The 26,802-nt window shown below is 43.0% G+C and overlaps 2 protein-coding genes across 10 annotated transcripts in view; both read right to left on the bottom strand.

Moving 5' to 3' along the window:
* Positions 1-292: 292 nt before the first annotated feature.
* GAS2L3 (growth arrest specific 2 like 3) lies at positions 293-23,447 on the bottom strand. Of its 3 annotated transcripts, none has more exons than XM_081928755.1 (9): positions 23,342-23,447; positions 16,822-16,854; positions 16,117-16,285; positions 14,058-14,176; positions 12,404-12,545; positions 7,113-7,176; positions 6,033-6,171; positions 5,327-5,434; positions 293-4,110 (listed from the first exon to the last, which is right to left on the bottom strand). In XM_081928755.1, exons 2-9 carry the CDS (start codon positions 16,837-16,839, stop codon positions 2,707-2,709), a joined length of 2,163 nt encoding a protein of 720 aa, XP_081784881.1. In that variant the 5' UTR covers positions 16,840-16,854; positions 23,342-23,447; the 3' UTR covers positions 293-2,706. The 3 variants fall into 3 exon arrangements, with proteins under 3 accessions (XP_081784881.1, XP_081784880.1, XP_081784879.1); XM_081928754.1 differs by having other exon boundaries at positions 23,346-23,447; XM_081928753.1 differs by lacking the exon at positions 23,342-23,447 and adding an exon at positions 18,027-18,223.
* A 2,139-nt stretch (positions 23,448-25,586) lies between these two features.
* Positions 25,587-26,802, bottom strand: part of NR1H4 (nuclear receptor subfamily 1 group H member 4) — a 31,904-nt gene continuing 30,688 nt past the window's right edge. For all 7 annotated transcript variants that reach the window (XM_081927944.1, XM_081927945.1, XM_081927942.1 and 4 more), the window contains one exon: positions 25,587-26,246. In XM_081927944.1, the coding sequence (XP_081784070.1) occupies positions 26,008-26,246 (239 nt within the window). In that variant the 3' untranslated portion in view covers positions 25,587-26,007. The remainder of the gene's footprint in view (positions 26,247-26,802) is intronic.

The following is a 26,802-nucleotide window of genomic DNA, read 5'->3' as shown; positions in this document are numbered from 1 at the left end:
TTCATGGACATACCCTTTAAATACTAGTTGGGTAACTACAACACTCTTCAAATTACATATAATCACATTCCATGCTACTTGGCACATACGCATCATTATAGCATTGAACAGGGGAGGGTTCAATTTATTATTATTTTTTAAAATCAGGCTATCAGGCTGATGTGCATACTATTCAGTAACAGAGACTTTTTTCTCTTTTTTTGGTGACTAAATAGCTGTAAAGACTTCCATACTTGAGCCTTAACTAAGCACCCAAAAGCAAAAAAAAAAAAAACTTGACAACATTGCCACATTTCTCATAGATTGCAGTTTATTGACTTACAAAAATCCATAAATAATAGAAACTGATAGTGCAGAAATGAATATTCATGTTATGGCCAGTAAAGATCGGACACTGACTTGTGTGAATACCTCTTCACTGCCGTTTTCCAATAAATAAAAAGTAGTTTTCAGGCACAACAGTTACTTTGTCTCCTAACCACTGCCGTATATGTAAGAGCTATATAGGTGCCATATATAACTAGTCACTCCAAAGCAGCTAAGGGGAAGGGTGCGTATAGACACGTTCCTGTGGAATTATCATGTACAGAATCAAGGAGGAGTGTAAACTGGCAGTGCACTGTTAGAATGTAAAGCTAACTGTGGATATATTTTTTCTACACAGCATTGTTTTCAATGGGACATGCATTCTGCCTCATCTAGTCAGGCGTTTCTTTTTTAAGTGCAGCTACAGCAGATGTGAAGAGCCGGGGGAGGGGGTGCATGGCTGCTTATTTCCACATCAGTCAATAATGGTTTACTAATTTGTGATTTTGGGCAGAATCCATTATCTCAAGATCAATTTCACCTGGGTTCGCAAAGTACGTTGCAATTAAATACATGATTTGATATTCAGTAGTGCAACATGCTGACAGTTTTGTGAGAAAGTGCTTTTCCTGACTTCTACATTTGAAAAAAAAGTCTACGGAGAAGGAACTGCGAAGTTTTTTTTTGAAAAATGGTAAATTTCTAAAAAAATACTGCTTTAGGAAGTACAGGTGTATACAAGCTGGTATACACATGCAGTTAATACTATCTTGCTTGAGAATGTACAGCTTTGTACTGAAGACACTTAGATGGAGCTACTTCCACTCCAAAGTTTGCTGCATATGGCAGGTTATGCTGTATTAAATGCAACAAGGAATGAATTATGTAGCTAGCATGAAGTAATGTGCAATATAAATATTAAAAAACGACGTAGGCAGCTTATTTGAAAGGCATTTGAATTGTGCTTACAAATGTAAATCATATTATCTGAAGGTTGCTCGCCCACTTCTGCAGACACAAGCATATTTCCTAGAATTCTACAGGGTGTTCTCCCTCCCATAGGGAGGTTTGGCTAATGCATTTTAAGCATGCAATCCATTAAGCACTGTGGCTGCACAAGCTCCACCGCCTCAGAAAGACTGACACACAGAAGAGTTACAAAGCACCAGCGTTCATTAAATTGTTCCTGTGCAATCAGACCCAGAGTTTCATTTGCTTAAGCCCTGCTGAGATCAGCACAGGCTTGAACTCAGCCCACATGAATAAACTAGGGCACACGTCTGAACCCAGATATTTAAAATATCTTGTGATACAACTGAGCGCATCATGTGCTAAGGCACTGAAGTTATGTTTTAAGGCAGAAATTTTTAGTGTTCTTAGGGATCTGTATTGAACGCTTAAATGGGACTTACATAAGAGCTTTTAAATTAGAATAAATACCCCTTAAAAATGAAGGATTGTATCCAGTGCTTCACATGTGTAGTTCCACTGCCCCAGCAGAACTTCTGTTTCTTCTGTTCCTGCCATCCCCGCCCCCAGAAAAATACCCCGCTGCTCTAGACATTCTCCCAACCCACCAGAGTAGATTTTGAGAGGGAGCTGGAGGGGACAGGAGAGGAGGGGGGAAGTCTGTTGTGCATATGGAAGTCCATCGCAGAACAGAGCTGTAGCACGGGATATGCCCTAAAGCTAACTAACCATTTCTGTTCAGCATTCAAGATCAGCCAAACTACTACTAATAATAACTCTGATCTCTCCCCAATATAAAGCTACTCACACGTTGGCTACTTCTACCTTGTTTGTTTGGGTTTTTTTTTTAAAAAAAAAACTTACTCACATCTTATTCTGACTGAAATTAGTGTTTAGATACAAGGCTCAATTTCCCAATTCCACTTTTGACAAACAGCATCTTCAGACAAAGTTCTGAATCAATGCACAAGAGCATCTCCTAAAAGGGCTAATGTCATCAGGAGATTGTACACATTCCTGATAAATGTACCTTCCGGTGCCCACTAATACAAGCTCCTATAAAGAATCCTGCTCCTTATTGTTTTTCCCTGGTAAGAAAAATACTAGGTGGCACATGGGATCCATTCAGAAATATCTGTCATGAGAAACGAACACTTTGTCACATCAAACATGAATGCCAGAATTGTACCAAAGATGCATAGAATACAGACTAAAGTAAGATGCCCTATAGAGATCAATGTACTACTGTATTAGAGAAGACTGGTATAAGTTCTGGTGAACACTCTTAGCTGATTAGCAGAGCTTATCAAACAACATCATTTATAGACAAGGGAGCTAATATATTGATTACCATATTGTTATTTAAACATTTTACACCTGAATGAAGTAGCTACCGGAAAAGCAGGCAACATCAATAGTTAATATCCTTAGTTATTTTAACTTTTTGAGTTTCTTATTTCCACTCATAACAAAATAATTATCATCTTGCTTAGTCTTCAGTGTTGGGTCCTTTAAGCTTCCAGGTGTCCCCTTAGTAGTTACAGCGGTAGTCTTAACTTTTGAAAGAGGATTCTTAGTGGATGGATAAAGGTTTTTCTCATTCTGAGAAGATTTAACTGCTGTTTGACCTCTGTTAGCACTTTGCATAGCCTTTTTCCTGGTTTCGACTTTGGTTGATTTTTGGGGAAGGCGCACCACGGACAGTGGGGTACGCTCTGGATGTTTTGACACACTGGATCCTACCGGAGTTCTCGCCGTGCTATTTTGGACCTGAACATTTTTGACAGATGTCTGGTTGTTAACAGATGAGGCTGCATTTTTACCCCTCGGTCCCAATGAAGACATCAGCTGTGTTGATTTACCATCTGTAACCAAAGCAGGGCTAACAGCAGGTTTGATGTTTTTGGCCTGGCTAATTTCTGGCATGCCTCTGGGTGACTGGGATTGTGCGGATAATGTTTGGGTGGTGGCTTTGGGAACTGGTTTTGCAGAAGGCTGTTGAGACAATGTTGGCTTCGGGACATGCGGATTTCTGTCAGCTGGCCTTGCAGGTCTTGCTAAGGTTTTTGAAAGAGGTTTAGCTTTTGCTGCTGCATCAAGTCGAGCTCTGCTGTTAGGAGAATCGAAATCTTGTTCTACAGCCACTCTTTTAGCTTTTGTTCCAGGTAGCTCAGAAAGCTTACTCGCTGAACATAAAAGGGCAGGATCCGAAACAGCTGGAGAATTCTGGGAATGTGCGAGTTTGGCTGGTGACAAGACACGCTTCTGAAGTGAATTTGAAGTTACAGCAGTTCTCACCAAGGAAGAAGAGGAGGAACCTTTATTTACAGGTTGCCGAACTTTTGAAACCAAAGTTGATTTATGAGAAGGAGGTGCTGATTTTTTTGATACAGCTGCTGAAGATTTGGAAGATGGCATATTGTTATTCACTACTAAGCCTTTTGACTTGGTGTGCCCCGGTCCAAGTTGGCTTGTAGGAGACGTACACGTTGTTACTTTGGGGGACGAAAGACCACCTGATTGTGGAAACTTGGCTACTGCCTGTTTTCTGTTAGTTACATGGGGAGTTTTTGGATCTGAAACAGGAGTACAGGGCTTTGAATTCTGTTTCTGATACGTATCCACTGCAGATATGGGATTCATGAGTGGAGGCTGTGGCGCTCTAGCACATGAATCGGGAACAGTCTCATTGGAAGTACCTTTTTGAAACGCCAAGATTTTCTGTTCTAACGTTGCAAACTGCAGCACCCGGCAAGGGTCGTACTTGAGTAGAAAACCTTGAAGAGTATCCCAACCTCCACCAACACGTACCATCACATGCTTGCCGTGTAACATCTAGCAGAAGAAGGGAGAAAGAGTTGAGAATAGGATATCTGCCCCTTTGTACTGCAGTATATTAGGCTTAGAAGGATCTCTGAGGGGCCTTAATCCACCCTCTGGGACTCTATCATACTTTCCCATTTACCAGCTTTCCTCATATATTACAGAATGATCTCCAGCTGTCCCTGAAGACCACTCCACAAATCCTAAAAACATTAAACAAGTGCAGACTAAGAGGACAGAGGAATGCAGGCTGCCAACAACCACAGCAGAGAGCAGAGGGACTTATTGATCAAGCATTCCCTAGCCTCACTCAGCCAGGCATTCAGGCTGAATATGAAAAATACTGCATGGAAGATGGAGCAAGCTTGTTTTCTGCTGCTCCACAGTGTAGAACCCAAACCAATGGACTCAATTTACTAGAAAAGAGATTCCAACAAAGTCTGTGGAATAACGTTTTGATGGCAAAAGATGCTTGGCGGTGAAATGGACTACACCTTGGAAGGTGGTAGACTCTGCTTCATTAGAAGTTTTTAAACTGAGATTGAATGGCCATCTCCCAGAGATTATTTAGCTATGGTTCCTGCATTGCAGGGGGTTAGACTTTCAGTGTTTCCCAACCTTGTGCCTCCAGGTGTTTTTGAACTACAACTCCCATCATCCCTGACTAGCAAGACCAGTGGCAAGGGATGATGGGAATTGTAGTCCCAAAAACAGCTGGAGGCACAAGGTTGGGAAACACTGGACTAGATGACCCTTGGAGTGCCAAGTTTATGATTCTAGGAAAGGTGCTAAGGGGGCCAGGAGTGCATGCACCAGCCTCTGCCCCCAAGATCCTTGAGCATGCTAGACCTTTCCCCTCTGCTACCAACCTTCATATGCTTGGTACGAATGTCTGAAGGGCACTGAAGATTCCTCACGACCAGGAGCCCTGCATTACCAGTCAAATGCACTTAACCTTCCTCATTGGGCACTGGGGGGAGGGCTGATGCATGAGTCTCTGGGTCCTACAAAAAAATTCTGCTCTTGTGTGTTGAGGCTGAATGCTTGCAGAGTGCTAGGGACAGTCTTCCAAACAGGCAAGGAAATTGCGAAAGTAACTTCACCAGGGTGATGTCTCCATTCATGAGACTGAATTACTATCTGTGGGGATGTGGGCTATGCCTGGCCCAGATGAGACAGCCTATTCCAAAGCAAGAGGTCGGAAACCATTTTGAGAAATTGAACTTACACGTATGAAGAGTATTTTGTCTCCCAACCTGTAGCGTCCTTCAGACAGGTACTCAATTGAAAACCTGTGGGAGCAGCTGCAAGGAGGATCTTCAGCAATGTGCTTAACCTATTTTGCACAAATATTTCTTGTTAATTTCTCCCTGTTATCTTTAAAAAATAATAATGTATGTGAACTTCCTGTTTTGCTACAGGAATGACATCACTGAAAGCCAATGTGAAGAGCTCATCCTTCTTCCTCAAAACTGCCAAGCTGATAATAAGCTCACAAAATTTCAGAGGAAATAAAGAGCACTTTTAGTTATTGCAGCAGATGCATTTTCTTCTTCCTGCATTGTGATCAAATTTCCTTTCCTACTTTGCTGGATGTTTATTATGAAGATTGTGGCTAGTCTTACCTGGAAAAGAGCTCCACTGAAGCTATGTGGGACTTACTTCTCAGCAAAGAATCACAGGATTGCACTTATCAGATGGCAATCCTGTGCAGAGTTAGGCTGCTTAAATCCTACTAGGTGGGGGACATCAAGTAAATTTTTATGACTCTACTGAGTACGACTTAAATTGGATACAACTTGGTGAGATTACACAGATGAAGCTCATTTTCAAATGGAGCCCCTTTTAAATGCTCCTTCAGAGGAGCACACAATACAAGGTAATTCACCGAAGCAAGCTAAAACTTCATTGGACAAAATGCATGCGATACTTACTGCTTCGTGTAGTTCTCCATGTTGACAACACAACTTGGGAGTGACAGCAAGAGCAACAGGATCAGAGGACATTAATAAGGTCTCTTCCAATTCAATTTCCTTCTCCAGTTTTACTAATACAGGCGGTTCAACGCCATACCTAATAAAAGGAAAGGAGGGGTGGGAGGAAAAGGTACTGCATTTAGGTTAAATAAAATTCTGAAACAAGGAAATGAAAAATAGTGTATAGCTATTACATGTCTCTAGCATGTCTAAGTGCATATACAGCAGGCTGTGAAGTATCTAAAATATAGATTTGACTTCCTGAGAAATGTAGAAAGTGCTCTCCAAAGGTTCAATCATATAAGCTGCAAAGCCAGACTCTCAGAACATGTATTTGCCTGGAAACAATTTTCTACATCAGGCATAGGCAAACTCGAGCCTCCAGATGTTTTGGGACTACAACTCCCATTATCCCTAGCTAACAGGACCAGTGGTCAGGGATGATAGGAACTGTTGTCTCAAAACATCTGGAGGGCCAAGTTTGCCTATACCTGTTCCACATGAACACATCAGAGCTTGAAAGCAGGAGAACTGGAAGCTGGGAGAGTGGGACTAAAGAATCAAACTGGGATGTCAGTGTTATCCCTGATGGTGTGCCCCCTTTGCTGGGACTTGACAACAATGCCATCTTTGATTTCAAAACCAAAAAACCTTCTACTGCCTACAGTATCTAATTCTGCCATTTTGACTTATGCTGCCCAATCCAATGAGGGAACACTGCCCCTTCTAGCCATGACTTGCTGAACTACTCATACTGAATTAAAATTTGGTAGGCTTTCTTTGCCTGAGTGTCAAGGAGGCTTAAAGAGGCTGTATCTCTGCAGAAAACCTTGAGAAACCATTTAAATGAAGGGTAAACAACATAGTTGTAGCTGGCCTACAATTCCTATCATCCATAACAAGTGGCCACACTGGATGGGGCTTATGGGAGTTGTAGTTCAACAACATCTGGAAAGCACCACATTGGCTACCCTTAAGGTTTCTCAAGGTTTGCTCTACGTTACATACTCTATCTAGAAAACCCCAATGAATACACACCTTGATACGATGCGTCCGATTTCCAGTAGACAAAGGTACACTTGTCTGGGATCCTTATGAAGAACTGTGAAGAGAATTTTGAAAACTTAATGTTTTGCCTTATTTCATAGTAAGTTAATTTTTATTTAAGGGTAAAAAATCAACTGCAGACTAGAAATAACTTGCATGCAAGACAAGAGAAGAATAAGTAACTCAGAGCACGACTTCTGTTTCGTGCAACGGAAGACAAGTTATAATATGAAAGGCACCCACCATTTGCACTTTCCAGAAACAATTGAATATATTTTACTTTCAATAGGCTTTCTCAGCTGGATGAATAGGTCTCTGCCGTGGGCATCTATTTGGTATTGTTTTAAAACTAACTTGCTGTTAACTTCTGTGTTTTTAGCTGCTTCTATTGTATTTTGTAGGACGCGGGTGGCGCTGTGGTCTAATCCACAGAGCCTAGGGCTTGCCGATCAGAAGATCGGCAGTTCAAATCCCTGCGATGGGGTGAGCTTCCGTTGCTCGGTCCCTGCTCCTGCCAACCTAGCAGTTCGAAAGCACATCAAAAGTGCAAGTAGATAAATAGGTACTGCTCTGGCAGGAAGGCAAACGGCATTTCCGTGCGCTGCTCTGGTTCGCCAGAAGTGGCTTAGTCATGCTGCCCACATAACCCAGAAGCTGTATGCTAGCTCCCTCGGCCAATAAAGCGAAATGAGCGCCACAACCCCAGAGTCGTCCACGATTGGACCTAATGGTCAGGGGTCCCTTTACCCTTTACCTTTATTGTATTTTGTACATCACCTTGAGACATGGATGTGGAAGGAGATGATGCTGATGATTAATCTAATATCCAAATTCTGAATTATTATTCCTATAAGCTTTGTTCTCCACGGCATCAACAAGAGCTGCGCCAATATAACACTTTGCTTAGCAATCACATTTCTGGACTTACTTTTCAGTGAAAATTCTCCCCCCCCCGCCCCCCCCAAAGGAAATTCAAACTGTAGGAACTTGTCAAGAGATTTGGAAAGATGCCAGATACAGATATGTGAAGAAAAAAATCAGACATCAACAAAACACACACACCACAATTCAAGTTTCCTAGGGTTCTATATCAGATACAGACACTCTTCTCATTTTGTATTTTCCTGTTGTGAACCGTCCTGGGATCTTCAGATGAAGGGCTGTATACAAATTTAATAACATTATCATCATGTTGTGATCCTTGGATGGAGTGGCAGTATAAAAATTATTAAGGTTCCTGCATTGTTCAAATGCAAAGGAAATTGGGTGGCAAGCCACAGCTGTATGTTTGCGCAAGGGAATCCAGTGTCCAAACAAAACAGCCACTCCTTATTTCCAAATATGCTTGAATGTAAAAGGGCACAGCAGGCTAAGAGGAATTTCGCCCCTCCAATGAGGCTCTTTGCCAAGAGCATACAAAGCATGCATTTATGCTGCAAAGCCAGCTACTGTGTTAACTAGTCAGCAGCTTCCCAAATACTCTGAGCTACATACACGATGCAATATGGTGTGACTGATTCCAATTATAAATGTTGCCAACTCCATTCTACCTAGATGAAAATGAAATTACTCTTTATTAGACATATTCTTTCATTATTTATGAAGTCATCTTACCCAATATGATCTCTGATTTTGCTACTGAGAGATGCTTGATGGAAGAAGGGGGGATTAAGTGGTGACTCTGAAAGTAGGGGTAATCACTGTGGTGCCCCCAAACTTCCATCAGGCCCAGACCAGTGGTCAGGGATTATGGGCACTTAGTCTAACAGTATCTGGAGGGCTCCACTTTGGCCACACCTGGAACAAAGATATACAGTTTCCTAGAAGTATGCTTCACCTAAAGTTGGTGGGATTCAAAAAACAGAACACTTGCCATTGTCAACTAAGTTGCCCGAAATGCAAAATCAGCATTTATAAACTAAAATTACTAAGCATATCGCAACCAGTCGGTCCTAGGTGGTGGTGATGTTTGGTTTCTAAATGTATGCAGCAAACATATTTAAAGGTTGTGTTTCAACAAGCACAAGCAATTTCACAACAACTTAAGTAGCACTTCTTCTGCAGGGCTGGGACTCAGGCGGGTGTGCATCTATTTTAAAAGAAGAATACCAAAACCTTAATTAACCAATTCTGTTTTGAGCTACTCTTCTTTATGAGCAGTCAGAGGTTTTGCTCCATCAGGTTAAACCTGGTCTGGCAGCTGCTGGTTACAAAGTCCGGTCTGAAACTAGAGGCAGATAGTGTCCTCCTCCAGGTACAAGACCAGTGCAAGATCTGATTTTAAGCTGGAAGTGTTTTGAAGGTGGCAACTCTGAACTTGCCTGAAAGTTTACATTTTCATATCCATCTAGTTAGAATGAGGAGTGTAGGGCAGTAAAATCCAAAGCTCTTGCTTCTGATGCAAAATGTCAATTACTCACAAACTGTTGGCGCTGCAGAGTCCTTAAACTGTCTGACTAATTTCAGCAGTCATGTACTTGAAGCACTTTATAAAGAAAACTGAAACAGAGACCGGCTCCTAGCAGGCATTTGGGGAATATCTGCCTTTGAGAGAGGAACTTAACTGCATCCAGTTATTTGCATCCAATCCCTGAAAAATCACATCTGCACTAATCACAGATCCATCAGTAAAATAGGTATAGTATGCATGGAAAGAGAACAAGTAAAAAATCCTGGCATGGCAACATGCTACCTTCTTTTTCCCCAGATGTTAGAATCAGGAACATAGAAAGCTCCTAAACATGAAATTATATCACCCTGTACTACCTGCAGCATCCCCCTTAACTACCAATCACCATTACTAACATTTGTTACCAGGAGGGAAAGCATAGATTCTTGAACTACAACTCACTGGCCATGCTAGCTTGGGCTAATGGGCGTTGAAGTCCAACAACAGCAGTATGACCACAGGTTCCTAAATCCTGGGTGAAGATCACTCATATTTATGATCATACTTACTTATGCACACTCAGAGAGCTGATGCATGTGACCCAGGGGCCAGAGTGCCTATGGGAAGCTATGGGAAAGTGTGACCTGGATCAAAAGGAAGATTTTCCTTGGACAAACAGGTACTGCTAACTCCTGTTACAGCTGCCCCTTTCTCTGCAAGTCTCTTCGCATCAAAGGCCTGGGTCTGCATTCTGCAACACTTCCCAAGACATTAAGAAATGCTGGAGTTTGACAGTGGGAATCCCTGACTTTTCAGAGAAGGTCTTTGCTCAGCACTAATAGGCGGCGGCAGGGGAGGGGGGGAGTTATGGAAGCCTTGGACATCTTGACCAGTTGTGTCCATTCTTACTACCTCATGTCCCTGTCACTTTGTAACACCTTCTATAGCCATTCTGTGGAGTTTTTATAGTGCAATGCCAGCCCCTCTGGGGCCCTCTCCTACCACTGTTGTTAGAACATCAGCCTTCTATATCACCTTTTCTCTTTCTAAATGGGACTGGAGTCCAACAGAGCCCCAAAATCTCATGCATGCTCTGCTGGTACTTTGCATGTTGATGTTGATGTGGGGTGGGTAGGTTTGAGTGGTCAAGCCCCAGTGCAGGATTCCAAGGTAAAAAAAAAAAGCAAGCTGAAAAAGAAAACCAACCAACCAACCAACCAACCATTGAGTTTTATTGACTTAGAAAAAGCTTACTTACTTCCCATTTCCAAGTATAGTTATCTTTAAAAACACCCCAAAATGCAAACAAAGCACACCCAAATTTCCACACACACCCAAAAAATGTTTCTTAGCACCATCCAATGTCACCAGTGATAGCAGAGTCACATGTAGTAGTTTATAAGAAGAGCTGCCACAGTTGTTGGCATGGTGAATGTGGCAAAAGACCTCAGCATCACAACTCACTGCTTGCTGACTCCACCCAGAATCTGAAAGTGTTCCAGGATATGGTGAACCACAATCAATGCATATCAGAGCATTAACTAGGCAAAGAACCATACTGAAGTCCCCCGAATAAGTCAGAATATGGAGCAAAGGGGGAAGGAAATCCCAACATCTTGAGTAAATGAGTCCTGATTCCATTGAAGAGCATGATGCAACAACCTCAGTAAATCTGTACAGCTTAGTTTTAAAACAATTAATAGATTTTTGTTCTGCAGCTGGCTTGAAAGCTATTCTAGGATCCCCCCAAAAGCAACAATCAAGAAAGTCCTCCTCTTTCTCTCCATGATATACTTGGTACCCTGGCTCTCTTTCCATCAGGTTATTTTGCTCTGTACAGTGGTGCCCCGCAAGACGAATGCCTCGCAAGACAAAAAACCCGCAAGACGAAAGGGTTTTTCGGTTTTTGCGACGCTTTGCTAGACGATTTGCCCTATGGGCTTGCATCGCAAGACGAAAGCCCATAGGGAAATCTCGGGGACCTCTTTTAAATGCTGGCGGTGGGGAGCAAAGCCTTTCCCCCCCCTCCGGACTTCAGAAGAGGTCCAGGAAGGCCGGCGGGGGCGAAAGGCTTTGCTCCCCACTGCCAGCATTTTATAAAGCGGTCCGGGATAGCAGGGAAGCGCTTCCCGCTATCCCGGACGGCTTTTGAAGGCAGGCGGGGGGGAGCAAAGACTTTTGCCCCCCGCCAGCCTTCAGAAGAGGTCTTCTGAAGGCTGGCGGGGGGCAAAAGTCTTTGCTCCCCCCTGCCTGCCTTCCCGGGAGAGCGGAAAAGGCAGCACCTTCGGAAGAGGTCCAGGACTTTTAAATCGCCCCGGGACTTTGGGGGGGAGCAAAGGACCTCTTCTGAAGGCTGGCGGGGGGCAAAAGTCTTTGCTTCCCCCCTGCCTGCCTTCAAAAGCCATCCGGGGGCTTTTAAATCGCCCCGGACAGTCCCGGGGCGATTTAAAAGCCCCTGGTTAGGCAGGCAGGGGGGGGCAAAAACTTTTGCCCCCCGCCAGCCTTCAGAAGAGGTCGGGGGACTGACTGTCCCCGGACCTGGTCTGAAGGCGGTTTCCATAGGAACGCATTAATTGATTTTTAATGCATTCCTATGGGAAACCGTGCTTCGCAAGACGAAAAACTCGCAAGACGAAAAGACTTGCGGAACGAATTAATTTCGTCTTGCGAGGCACCACTGTATTTAATCCTGCATTGGTTACACCTTAACTCTGTCTTTTATAGAGGAATATGCACCACCTGTTTCATAATCAAGGAACTCTGGAACACACTCATAGGAACCAGTTCTTATGAACAGTTCTACCCCTTTTAACTAGAAGCCACAGCAACAACCTGCCTGAGAAATTAATGGCCATGTCATTTCATGGGACTGACATCATTAGGCAATATTTACCTAAGCCTTCAGATTCGAAGAGGTAAGTCTCATCCACGCCAATGCAGCGACACCATTTGAGAAAGTTGGCAGTGTTATCTCTAGCAAAAAAGGATCCCGAAGGCGCATCTTTCTTACAGGGCACTTTTCTCAAAGGGAAATCCTGGAAAGAGGAAAACGGTTGTGTAAATCAGTTGTACTCATCTTTATCTGTAACCATCAGAAGGCTTGGGGGGGGGGACCTTTTTTATACTATCGCAAAGTCCTTACATCTACATACACAGCAGGTTAGATCCAGGTTAATTTTGGCAGCAAGGCTACAGGAAGATTCACAGAGATGAGCAGGGTTAGGATCCAGCAGATCTCTGGCTTTGCTGACACAGCCAGCTAAACCAGCTTAACCCCCTCATCCTCAGTTCAGCTGCAGATACACCAGCTTATCCCTCAGCTGGCTGAACCAAGTCTGGTGGTTCTTAAGCTGCTGTAAACCCAAAAAAGAGGATATTCTGGGGGAAGGACAAAATCTTGCACTACACCAGCTTCTGGTGTATAGGATTGCTCTTTCAGTCACTCCTTTAGTCTAATTGAAATCAGTGCTACTGGATAGAAGCCCTGCTGATTTCAGCGAAATGAAAGCACAACTAAAGTAACCTGGATCCAACACAATGTATTACATCGGCATGGTGGTCACAGGAAGAGAGGTTTTGTGAGAACATGGAAAGCACTTTTAGATTGCTTTCCAAGGAAGAGAACTGCAATGGAAACGAATCTTGTTGGGTACGTATTACCAGTGATGGAAATGGTTTTGACTGGCACTGTTGAGGACTTGGCTGAAACAGGATTAAATAGACCATGTATCAAGGTTTGTGGAGGTTAGCCTTTAGCTGTCAGAAACACTTTCCTCACAAAAGGGGAGCCCACCCATACCTAACTGACTTGCTACTTGCTCTGCTGAAAATAGGATTTGAAAGATGGTTTAAAAATATCTTATCAGCAAAATACAGAAGAATGGAGTATCACATGAAAAGAAATCAGGACAAAGCCCCAAGGGTATACAAAATAATGCTCCAGTAATCTAAATGTAGAAGAAGGTTGTCAGACGACTTAACATATGATTCACTAATATTTCTAATGAATTCCAATGAATAAACTATTTCAGAGCACTAAGGTTGTGCTTTTTTTAAAATATTCCAGATTACCTTTTCCCTTTCACAGCGGCATAAAAATCAAATGAAGTCTCACCCTTTATCTGTTCCAAAGCATCATAAATAATCAAACCGATAACCAAATTGGGGGCTGATCATTTCCACCCCCTATAATCTAGTGCCGCACTAGATCAGAGATATAATAGCCTTAAGCTTTGGGTCTGAAGATGCAACAATGTTACCAAAGTTCTATACATGAGGACACTCTTGGGCTTGCACTTGCCTGCATTAATATGGAAAAAGCAACATCTGAACCAGGAGCACAAGCACATCTGGCTACATGCTATCATTGCTGATGCAAAAGCACCTTCTGGTGCTACCACAGCTGCATCTTAACAAGGTAAATGTATACTTTCAGTTTGCATGCTACATCCTTCATGTGAACCTGAGCAGAAATATTCCCAGTGAAATTAGTTTGTAGAAAATCTCACTTCCATGTTTTTATAAGCTGCGATGAATGCTGTACTTACCCTTAAACTATTTGGGTCACAAATTTCTTTTACTGTGCTTTGAATGACTCCAACCAACAAGCACAGCAACACACCGTTATCAAGATCTTCCAACAATTGGTCGGCTGTAAGTTCTACCCCTGTAAAAGAGACACTTTTTCATTAAAGTAGTGAATAATAAACTTGAACGGACAACTCAGACATGCATAGACATAGACACAGCCCATTTTCACAGGGGAATAACCTCCAAATGCTCCTTTTTGTGTATGTATTTCATCAGCTTTTGACCAATTCCAGCTGAACCTTCAAACCCACTTCAAACATTTCATGCCGGCCTTGCCCAGCAGCTGGGGATGATGGGAGCTGTAGTCCAAAACATATGGAAGACACCAAGTTGAGGAAGTCAGATGCACACAGCTAGCCAGGAAGATGTTATATGTGGCAGAGCCAGCACAGCAACAGAAGGAGCTGTGGAAGGTTGCAGAAGAACCATGGGGCATCCTAAACCGAGAGATAAATTACCTGATACTCAACACATTAGAAATCATAGACTTCATTCATATTCTTCATTTTATTGCATATGATTGTGTTCCTGCATTTTAAGCAACCATTTGAATTGCAGCCTATATTATGGGCTACAGGGTTGCATAATGGCAATTCACCAACTGGTTCAACTAGTCCGTGCTTTTTGAAACATGCAAACATTTAAAAAGATTGTGGAAAGGCATTACTGTATGCTCTTAGCAAATGAAAGAGAAAAAGAGACCCGGGGGGGGGGGGAGGAAGGACCTCAAACAGGAAGAGGTGCCTGCAATTCCTTGGGCATGGTAATGGTTCTGACTTGCTTTGTGCTAAACTTTAGCCCAAAGCAGACATTCTTCTTCTCACACAATTCAAATCACATGAGAAGAGAGTAGGAATGTGCTTACTAAGATTGCTGCCTTCACTGCGTCCCCACTGCCTGCCAAGCATTGGAAAGCAATCATGTGCAGCAGGCGTTTTGCAAGGAGGCTCCAAGCATGCAGCAGGATCTGCACTTTAGATGCTTGCCTTCCAGCTTGTGGAAAGTGGGATGGGACTCAGGAGAGGGGGCTAGCACAGCCGCACTCTCTTCTTCAACCCTCATTTACTCAGAGTCCATCTTTCACTGTGGCAGCGGCTGTGCTCTGAAACTCCTGCCTATTTACATTAGGATGGCACCTTCAATATACAGTGGTACTTCAGAAGTCAAAAGGAATCCGTTCTGGAAGTCCATTTCACTTCCAAAATGTTCATAAACCAAGGCGTGGCTGCCAATTGGGTGCAGGAAGCTCCTGCACCCGATCGGAAGCCACGTCAGACGTTCAGGTCCCAAAGAACGTTCGCAAACCGGAACACTCACTTTGGCATTCCAGAAGCCAAAACGTTTGACTTGCAAGGCGTTTGGGCTCCAAGGTACGGCTGTATTTAGTTTCAGACTTTTGTTAAAAACGTATTTTATTTCAGCAAGCCAACCCAGGCATTTAGTTACCTCTATTAGTTTTAAAATTTAGTTACTTTATTAGTTTTATTTTAACAGTGTTTTAATGCTGATTATTTTACATATCTTTATACACACAGAGAGAGAGTTTTGACCATTTTAGCTGTGTTTTTATCTGCAATTTTATTAAATACAGCTCTTATAGTTCTTAGCCAGAATAGGGAGCACTTTGATTAAGCAGTTTACAGTCATACCTCGGGTTACAGACGCTTCAAGTTGCATTTTTTCAGGTTAGGGGCACACCAAAACCAGGAAGTACCAGAACGGGTAACTTCCGGGTTTCGGCAGTCACGCATGCGCAGAAGTGTTAAATTGTGCTTTGCGCATAAGCGCCGAATCGCAACCGTGCATGCGCAGACACGGCACTGTGGGTTGCAAACGCCGTAGGTTGCAAACGTGCCTCCCGCATGGATCACATTCACAAGCCACGTGTCTACTGTATACATATTCCTGAATGAATAAATAAATAAATGTAGGAGACAGATCCCTGAATGGGGCTCAAGGACAACAATAATTAGGGCAATGCCTCTTCCAAACAGACAAATATTCCTAGTACTGTACCCAACAAGCCAGAGAGCCAGATGGACAGGTCCTCCTGCATAGGAACCAGCGTTGCCTCATGCCGGACTGATATCCACTGGTCGTAGAGCAAAACATCTGCCAAGCCTGGGCCATGCCTTGGAGTCAGCGGACTTCGTGGACTTAGAGGGGGATCCTCTCCAAACCACACCTAAGGGGAGACATCAACAGCTAAACAAGACAACTTGGACACACTTTGAAATATATGGTAGGCTGCAACCTGCAATACAGGTTGTGAGTTGTAACGGTTGAACATTATTGCTAAACATTATGAAACCCTTTCCAAAAAAAAGGTACAAAAGTAGTATTAAGTCAGTAATGACATTATCTAATTACCCAAACGCTTCACGTTTGTTTTAGAACAGCCTTACTGAAAATCAGAGATGATGGTTTTATGTATGGTCCATGACAGGCATGCAGCCTGGATTCCAAACTTTGAATTTTCATTTTAAAAGAACAGCGAGTAAAATAAACAGCGAGTTATTACAACACATAAATTTGGCACATTTGGGTGGCAAGTCTATTCCCAGTTTCCAGGAGTACTGAGCTCAATAGGACCTACTCCTGAGTAGGCATGCACAGGATTCTGCTGTAAATCGTCACAGGTCTTTCTTCAGAAGCATATTTTTTTTACTTGATTAAGGTAGGGAAATGATAATAAAGACGTCAGTAATTCAGTGTGCCTACCTGAACTGCATGCTGCATGACGACTGTACTTTCCTAGGAATGGAAAAAGGAGACACATTAAATTAAAACTCAGGGGCTATTTTATATTGGAGTCACACCTAGCATCTACAAATGTAGTGTTATGAACTGCTATGACCAAAGATATTATGAGTCTCATAAATAGATCCCAAGATAAGTTAACCTGAAAATCCTTCATGGACAGAAAATATATCATCCATTCTCTCCCTGCAGCCAATTGCAATCCCTCACAGCCTCTCTGGGAGGTCAGGGATCCTCCAAGACATCGTCAGACAGAGTGCAAAAGAGGTGATAGGCAACTGGTTTGGAGCAATTCTCTCCTCCTACATGAGTTTCAAAACCCGATTGCAAAAATGGCAATAGCTACAAACAAGGAAAACTAATAAAAAGACTCAGAAACATTAATTATATTTATATAAGCCATCCAATTACATGCAATCGCTAGGTAGAAATAAATGAATAAGAAATGATATTAAAGTACACAGTCATAAAAAAACAAATTACAGTAACAGAAAATTGCAACAGAGGAAAAAATAAAATCAGTTTAGCAGCAAGAGTGCACATCAGCTTTGCTGAACCTGGCACTCTCCAGGTATTTTGGATTCAAACTCCCATCAGCCCCAGCAAGCATTGCTAATGGTCAGAGATGAGGGGAATTATAACCCAAGAACATTTGAAGGCTACCAGATTGGGGAAATGTTTTAAATGGCCCGGTTTGGATGATCTTTCTAAATCATGGCTCAGGAACCCAGGAAAGATTGTCCAAACCAGGCCAGGAAGTCTCTTACAGGAAGTTGACAGAACTTTGATCTTGAAACAGAGTTTAAGGCAACACGATTGAAATACAGTAACATCATTATTCAGCTTGCATAAAACTATTGCACTGCGGGGGGGGGGGCATAGTTCTTAGGATTGCCAATTGGATTATAATGTTTAGAACACAAACATGTTTCTATTCTAAATTTTCCTTCACCTTAAGCTGCAGAATCATCACGTCATTTTATTTATTTCTCCTTCCTCAGAAGAGCCCAGGGGGATGTACATTAAGAATAAGAAAAGAAAAAGATAAAATAGTGCTAAAAACACATATACACTAAAAACCCTTGCTAGCAAATTAATTAAAACAAAAATCCATATACTATTGATAAGGAGTATCACCTCTTATTTTAATTCTTTGCAATACCAACCTTGCTTATACTCCAGATTTAGGACTAGGTCAGAGGTTGATTTGGGTTTCGAGCCATAGTCAGTTTGAGAGCACAGCTATATCCTGAGCTAATCATATCTGTCAGTGCAGAAGTTCCACTACTTCTCTCTTGGATGTTAATAGCACATGCCCCTTTCCTGTTGATATTTCTCTTCTCTGCACCATACGAAAGAGGGCAGAATATAAAAAGCAGAACATTACTAATGAATGTATTATGCTTCCCACAAGCTGGTCACAGGGAATAAATTTCATTCAGCATAAAAAGCCCTTTGTCCTAACTACAAGCCTGAGAGAGTTCATTGACTTTTTAGAAAGGGGAAAATATGGCAGGAGCAGCAAGCAAAGAGGCTTGCCCTCATTAAAATAAGGAGCCCCATACAATCAGACAAGGGCCTTAACATGCCAATCGCCAGAGTAAGAACAAAAGACAGCCTAATGTGGAGGGCACGCTCGGTGCCTGAATAAAATGAAATATTCACAAATGAACATTGGAAGAATGTCCAGAATCTTCATTTTTCAGGAATGCCTCACAAAACTAATCTTTGGAGGGGGGGCATGGGCATTTCAAAGAAAATGTCGAGTTCTTTCACAACAGTTCACTGGGTAACACCACGTCTGTCCTAGAAGTCTATTAAAATGTCATCACTGAATTGGCCATATGTTGTCAACTAGAAGCGGGATTCCTGTTGCTCAGGCACTCTAGAGACATAATCAGAGACATCATATTCCTGATCCTCCAAACCATGGTTTAGCGGATTGGGAGCAAGCAATGAGCTTGCAGGCTACCTTCTGCCCTTCTGTCCTCCTCCCTTCTTCATATATATATCCTTGTTGCCTCAAATCACAGTTTGAATATGAATTGTGGCTTAAGGAAATGAGGAAACATTCTAATAAGGAACGAGAAAGAAAACACTGCCAGACGGAACCATCATCCTTCTCCATTCCATGCGTGCTGTTGTGGGTTTTCTCTTGACATCCACGCACCACCCATGAACAGGGATCTTCACATCATAAATGCGACTGCAGATCTGAAAGGAAGCATATTCTGGCATCTCCCACCAGCAAGGGGACCAAGAGCCATTGGAAGGTCGGACTACCTTCCATCCAGGAAGAACATCATGGCAAAGGGAAGTGCAGCTTGGTCAAGTCCATTGGCCAAAGAAAGGCATTTGCTCTCCCCTTTTTATTAGAAAGAACACACTCAGCTCAAATTGCAGCTTGTCCTAGGACCAAAGAGAGGAAGAAAATTGCACACTGCCCTGGTCCACACTGTTAATGCCTGTTTGTGATTCATCCCTTTCTTCTGGCACTGTGAAGCTGATATTACTTCTCTACCTTTGTTGAGTATCTTTATACCCAACTATTATTATTTTTTTAAAGTGTGTAAACTTAAGGACAAGCCTGGCCTCTCATTTTTGTTTAAAATTAATGTGAACCCATTTGGAAGAAAATCTTAAAAAGTGGAATAAGGAGGTAAACAAAAAGAAAACAAAATTAGCTAACTAAAGTAGTGGTCACTCACAGGCCAGCTAAGTGCAGTACACCAGCCACAACTGCAGAATCCTAGCATGAACCATGATGCAATTGCATAAAGCCTATTGGAATTCTTTAAAGAAAGTGGGCAGGCTATGCTGAGGCCAGACATCTCCTCCTTCCTGTGTAGTAAGAGAATTAAAAAATCAAACAGTCATACTCTTCCTCAAAAGTGACCACAATTCAAGAAACTGGAGATTAAACTGATTTAGGCCTGAGGGAAGGAAGTATGTGGCCTGAGTCACTCACAGAGTCCCATCTGACTCACATACATACTGCCACTACTACTTCAAATTCCTGCCTGAAGAAGTGATATGTGCAACTCAGAAGCTTGCTTCTCACCCACACATCTGGCCCGATGACAGGTATCAGCTGACCCACTTTGGATTATGTATGTCTTTGAAATGCTGACTCACCAAAAGCATTCAGTATCCATGTCCCTCATCCACTAGCACCATAAGTTATTAGCAGTTAAAGCCACCGTTCACTGCAGCTTATCATTCCAACACCACTTCTGAATTAGCAAGTAGCTCACAGTGAGTTTAGGCACTGGGCGTTAATTCAGTGGCTATTAGTTGGGCATTTTACCTCTGTTCTTAAGAGTGTTATGAAAGTTTCCAGAGAATACATAATCAAACAAATAAAATATTGTAAGCATTTTAATACCAGCCTAAAATTATATAGCAGGGAAGTTTAAAAAGGTAAAGGTTAAGGACCCCTGACAGTTAAGTCCAGTCGTGAACAACTCTGGGGCTGCAGTGCTCATCTCGCTTTACAGGCCGAGGGAGCTGGCGTTTATCCGCTTCTGCAGACAGTTTTTCTGGGTCATGTGGCCAGCATGACTAAGGCACTTCTGGTGCAACGGAACACCAAAACCAAAGCAGCGCACAGAAATGCCGTTTACCTTCCTGCTGGAGCAGTACCTATTTATCTACTTGCACTGGCGTGCTTTCTACTTGCACTGGCGTGCTTTCAAACTGTTAAGTTGGCAGGAAGCAGGGCAGTTTACCAAATGAATAAAACAATTAAACACACACACACACACCACAAAAATCAAAAGCATGAAGCTGTTAGTAGGGCTGAAACTGCATCCAAAAGACTCAGGAGAGGACAGGAAGGTAAGCACCGGGCAAACCTCTTTGGAAGATACCCCAACTGGAGCGCCATCACTGAAAGAGTCTCTTCAGTGGTAAGCACCTATCTTGCTTCTGCTGGCAAGGGCATGCACAGGGGCTTCAAATACCCACCAGGGGGCTTTAAAGGTCAACACCAGCACTTCTTAATGTGCCCAGAAATGGACTAGGGCCAGTGCAGCTGGCATCATACAGGTTTACTATGAGCTTAACATCTATTCCCAGTTAGCAATTCAGCTGCCATTTTCTGTATTAACTAGTTTCCAAGGCAGCCCCACAGACAACACAGTTCAAGAGCAGATGGTCTGAATCCAGATACTCACTAGTTTCCTAATGCTAATAAATGCTGAGCTTTGATAAACTTCTGGAAAGACATGCTCAGTTCTACTTAGCACATAGATGAAATATAACACAAAGCCCTCTGTTCTCAAATAACTGCAAAGACCACAATAGGAGAGGGTACAAAAGCTTGTCTCTAACAGTGCAATCCTATGCATGTTTACTCAGAAGTAAATTCCACTGTAAGGAAGGATTGCAGCCTTAGATACTTAGAGCCCAAACCACTTCTGTTACTGAGTATAACTTGAGAGTCTTGTGTTACAACCCATGTAAGTAAACAATGCTTTGGACAAATCTGCAGTAGCAGCTTATTATGTTGCAATAATTTATCTTGTACAGTTTTACACAATACTTCAGATTCAAATGTGGAAGCCACCCATGCCTAAAGGTTAGAGAGATATTTAGGGTATTTCATCACAGACAAAGCTAGCAAAGTGTTTTTCCCTTCTCGTATACACCTAACCACCAGCATAACTCAGTCCAAATCCTATACATTTACCCCAATCAATTCCCCAGTGCTGCTATTGATCCTCCTTATCATTTGCTGGTGTGAAGGTTTTCAGAAGTGCAAACCACACTTAAAACACATACCAAGATATGCTGTAGTAAACCCCAGACCGCATCAGATATCTTAATTGCAACATCAGATTGCCCATAGACAAGCCATGGAATATTAACTTTCCACAGCTTTTATAGAAAGTCTCCGGAACCCAGAAAAGGATGCAAAATGTGTTTCCATTGGTTCTACTGGAATCTTACTTGGAAGTAAGCATGCTTATACATAGTTGCAAGGAAGAGGCAAGAGAGGACATGGGTGAAGATAGAGCTGTGAGCTGAAGGGGGTCCTTTTCCTATCCTCTGGAGCCCCTGGGAAACTTAACAAACCAGCTGTTTGAGGATAGGAATGGTACTTCCTCGGGCTGCCCACAAATGGATGTGGAGAATGCAGCTGAATGGGACACAGTTGTAGGCAGCCTGAGGAAGTACCATCCACCTTGGGTCTGTCCTGCTATTTCCAGGAACCCTTCTCAATGTGAGACTTTTGTGGGTGAGCTGAGTTTGTTTTGACCTGATTCTGGGTGAGAACCCGGAGACTGAGAGGGAGGGTGCGTCAGAAGGAAAATGAATGGATATTGATATCAACCAATATATTAGTAACTTTGTATAAATGTGCATTTTTTTAAATATTTTGTTCAAATTGTGTATTATTGATTCCATTTTCTGTACACTGCTTAGAGATATTTTTAATATATTAAGCGATATGGAAATTAATCAAATCAAACCTACACAGAATAACATGCTGTTTGGAAGGTAATACTCTGGAAATCAAACCTAACTCTACTGAACTCAAAACTGCTAATCGAGACTATTAAGGTCTGTTTTTCACGCTGGAAGACAAATGTTTGCAGCCACAGCTGAAGAGCCTGCTTTCAAAGATCCCTAAAGCTTCACTGGAAGGCTCATCATTCAAGTATTAGTATGCTTAGGAACTGTTCCATGTTGTGCAGATAGTTTGCTTTAAGACTCCCAAAGATATAGCCTTGATTTGAAAGACACCATCGGGTTTTGTGATCCTAAAAATCAGATTCATACAATCACACATACAGTACAAAGCTACACATCAGCTACATACCTTGCAACTGTATGAACTTACTGCTACTTGAAGAAAAAAATTACGCTTGGTCAAAAATCTTTAGTAAACTAACCTGCCACAAGGCCTGGCATTCTCCACTTAAAAACCTGCATACTCCCAGGCCCGTTAGGACAGGAGGCAGGACAAAGGACAGACTGCCACAAACATTACTGAATTAAGAGGGCCTGTCCCACACCTATGCATGCCAGTACTGTCTTCCAGCTCAGAGTTGGCTCTAAAACCTTTGGACTGCTCTGCATTACTTTCCCCCTTCTCTCATAATAACTATATTTCACGTTCTCCGTTTTACATTTTTGAAGACAAGCTGCATCTGTAGCACTGTAACGCCCATCCAAAGCCCTGGTGTTTTGTTTCCCTAATGCAATGTAAACAACCCAGCAGCCTTAGGTCGCCAGAGAAAGCAATCTTTTTTAAACCCTCGCTGTCTGAGGTGGAAAAAGGAAAGGGAAAGCCGCTCTCCTCAAGCTCAATGCCTGCGTGAAGCAGAGCAACCTAGTCACACAGCCTTGCCCGCAGCATGTGACCATTGCAACTGTCGACCGGCTGCTTGCGCACTCCCCGGGCAAAGGCTGAGCTTGCAGCCAGAAGGAAAGCACGAATCCCCTCGAAGGACAGGACACGGGGAAGGTTACTCACTCACACGGCAACAGCCCCTCGCGTCGGACTCCCCCTACATCTTCTGCCAGGCACGCTGTGATTGCGGCGGCGGCGACCCCTTCGCAGCTGCGGCGCGCGCTGATTCACTCGCCTCCGTCCGCCCGCACAGTTCGAAAGGCCCAATCAGGCGGCGCGAGGAGGAGCCGAGGGCCGCGAGGAGGAAGCGCCGACGCGAGCCGGGCAGCTCCAGTCTGCGGCCTCCCGGGGGCGCCGCTGCGCGCTCTCCAGCCCAGCCCCGCAGTCGCCCCCTGCTCCTCCTCGGGCGGCGGTCGCTGCTTCCGCGCGGCCCAGCTGGGAGAGGAGAGGGGGGCGAGGAAAGATGCTTCATCGCGAAGCTTTTCGCCTGCGGGGACAGGCCGCTCTGCACTCCGGAGCCAGAGAGGAGCTGCCTGGTGATGCCGTCTCTCCTGGGCTCCAGGCGAAGCACATTGCAAGGAAGCGTGTGCGCGGGCTTTTGCGCTGGAACTCGCTACCCTGATAGGAAACGAGCACCCAGGCTGCCTACACGTGTAAGCGTTCTCCACATGGTCCATTGGATGCTTTAGAATGCCAGCTGCATACCATCCAGGGCCGTACCAACCACTGGGTTGGCAAGAAAGCTAAATGATGATGATGATGATATTAATTTATATGCCACCTTTTCCCCAGGCTGGGGCTCTAGAATAGAATGACAGAATAGAAAATGCTAAAAACATAGAAAAGATATCAATAGAAAGGAAACACTAATAGAATTAAAACAGTAGATATCAAAAATCTATAAAAATACAGATAATAGATGACCTGTATGGGCCAATATAAACGTGTCATGCAAGGAAATATGTTGCCCTCTTCACCCCATTTACCTACAAATAAACGCCACTGAATTTAATAGAAGTTACTTCTGAGTACACATGGTTAGGATGTTTGTAGGCTGTTAACACCTATGCGACTTGTTACATGTCATATGATAAATGTACATAGGTATGTGCCACAGCTTCCCGATCCCTGATCTAGGAAGATGTGATCTGCCTCCATGTGTATCATCCAGGCAACAGGAGATTTACCTGGTAGCTGTGCCACGTTAACCATACTTTGTGGTAAGGACTTGTTAAAGATAGTGTCTGCAACACTTTCCAGCCCCGCTCAGGATCGGGACTTAAGTTGACAATTATGGGAATTGGCTATTGACACTCTATGGCGTTTTGGGAATGCAACACTTGCTTTCTGCTCAGACAACATGGGTGTTTGGGATATGTCTTAAACTTCAAGCTGGTTATGTCTAGTGTTAGGGCTAAGATCTAGCCCAGCCAAATGATTCCTCATCTGCTTGGTAGGGTGTATTTCACCCTGACCCAATGTCACAGATGTCCTGGCTGGCCATTGTGCTAGGGTAGACTTTCTGTGATGGGCAGCTGGATTAGGACTCCATCTTTCAAGTCCATGATGTTGCACAAACATCAACAGCAGTCTTGGCCACCCGTTTTTCAGTCTTGCGAAGATCTGCCTCCCCAGTGTGTTCCCTGTGGGTAACATGCTGGCAAAGCAGAGCCCTGCACCCAGCCAGATTGCACCATCCAGTCACCGGCTGGAAATAGCCCCTCACTGCTCTTTGCAGAGGTGCCATGCCTCTCTTCCCACCTACTGCCCTGACCCCTAACAACTCCAGACTGCTGCAGGCAGCCCAAACCAGGCTGACCCAGGGCTGACTCCACCTCAGTCAAAGCCCAGATCTGCTTGAATTGGCCCAACTCAGATATTGGGTGCAAAGTCCTATTAGTTTCCTGTCAAATTTGGTTAATATCATCAGTGCAGTTTTGAATGATTCAGTCTACCTTCTTGATTCAAAAACCGCATCCAAAGTTATCCAAATATAGATCAAAACCTCTCCCTACATCTTAGCAACCAACACACCAAATTGTGCAGTGCTACCTTCATACATGTCCAAATCAGCAAAATTTGGAATGGTTTGGTCAGCTATCTTGATTCAACATGGCCCCTGACAGTTTCCAAATGTAGAGCAAAACGCACTCTCAAAATCCTCTATCTCAGGATATGTCATACCAAATTGAGTGACAAAGAGGGGTCCAAATGCATAGAGAATGGACTGACAGACAGACAAACCACTTTCCAAAATATATAACAGATCACCACTTTTGTTAGAGTCATCCTCTGGAAAGGAGAAAAAAATAGTACTTAAAACCATAACTTAGTATTTTGACGTTTAAACCAAGACATGTTTGGGCAGAGTCATTTTTACTGAATTCTTACAACAGCTACAACACTGTATATTAATGAAACATTTAGAATAAGTATAATGTGATGAAAAAGCTTGATAATCTTCTCAGGCATTTGAAATGAAGAAAGTGAGATACAATCAGTTTAATTTCGAAAGGTATAACAGGATGCCTGCTTCGGGCAGGAAGGAGTTCAGCTTTGTTCCAAGAGGCTTAGAGGCCAGGGCACTTAGTCCATCTTCCCATGTGAAAGTCTTTTACATAATGCTTGGAAAATAACCTCTAACTCCCATAAGAAACACTTATTACATGTGCTTTTTTGGTGCTTTAAAAAATGCAAAACAAGGAACCCAGTCCTGAACACATGTTTATGAAGTTCCACTGGTTCCAAGTAAATGTGTTTAGGATTACATTCAAACCCATTTTTCTTTATCACTGTACATCCCATATTTCACAAAGAAGAGGTGTAAACTTGTGATCATTCACTCGCCAAGACATCAGCATATCTGCATGGTGGTGATTAAAAGTCCGCAGTTCTGTAAGACGACCCAGGAGACATGCAAAGTGCTGAGGACTATCTGTGTGATAAAGCTTGCAGAATTTTTGCAGAACTTCTAGCAGTGGCTCTTGAAGCTTTTCCACAGACTCTCTGTCCTGTATGTATTGCCGGTCTGGTTTCAAATTTACGGGGAGGGGGGGGATACGTGGGAAAGGAGGGGAGAAAACAATTATGAGGGTTAGTTCACATTTGTCAATTCATAAGATTACAGTGTTCATAACTGCAAGTGAAATCCATGGGCTTTCTCTTTACAGGCTACGTTGTTCACATATACACAACTGTGGTACCAGGTTGTGCACCAGTAAAAATTTGTCACAAGTTTCATTGGCATTAATTCTGATTATGTATTTACAGGACCACTGATCAACAGCCCCCAGTGACTGCTGTTTAAAAACAGACAAGAGTGTTGTGGTCAGTTAAGCTTCTGAAACATGAGAGACAACGTACAGCGCTTCTTCGGATGAACTCAGTGATCAAGCTGGACTAAAAGGGCTCAGGCATTATGAACCCATCTAAAATTGTAAGTTATAAAAATAAAAACTAAAGTGAAATCCTTGTAGCTCAATATTCTTACTCCTGCTCATGAATGAAATTCCTGTTCATCGTAATTATACCTTTTTATTATTAAACTGCATTAGCAAAATGGTTTTTCAATTACTTCTTAATAT

The sequence above is a fragment of the Podarcis melisellensis genome (genome assembly GCF_964234715.1).
Source record: "Podarcis melisellensis genome assembly, chromosome: 10".
NCBI classification, from domain to species: Eukaryota; Metazoa; Chordata; class Lepidosauria; order Squamata; family Lacertidae; genus Podarcis; species Podarcis melisellensis.
Note: the sequence above shows the minus strand (reverse complement) of the source record. Positions and strands in the feature narration are given on the sequence as shown.

Bases quoted from the DNA above. Each gene is read 5' to 3' on its own strand.
- GAS2L3 (XM_081928755.1), bottom strand. The intron at 5,435-6,032 runs GTAAGTATCGCA...TGTGCAAAATAG, and splicing joins ATGGAGAACTACACGAAGCA to GTTAAGCACATTGCTGAAGA. The intron at 4,111-5,326 runs GTAAGTTCAATT...TTCTTCTGCTAG, and splicing joins ACAAAATACTCTTCATACGT to ATGTTACACGGCAAGCATGT.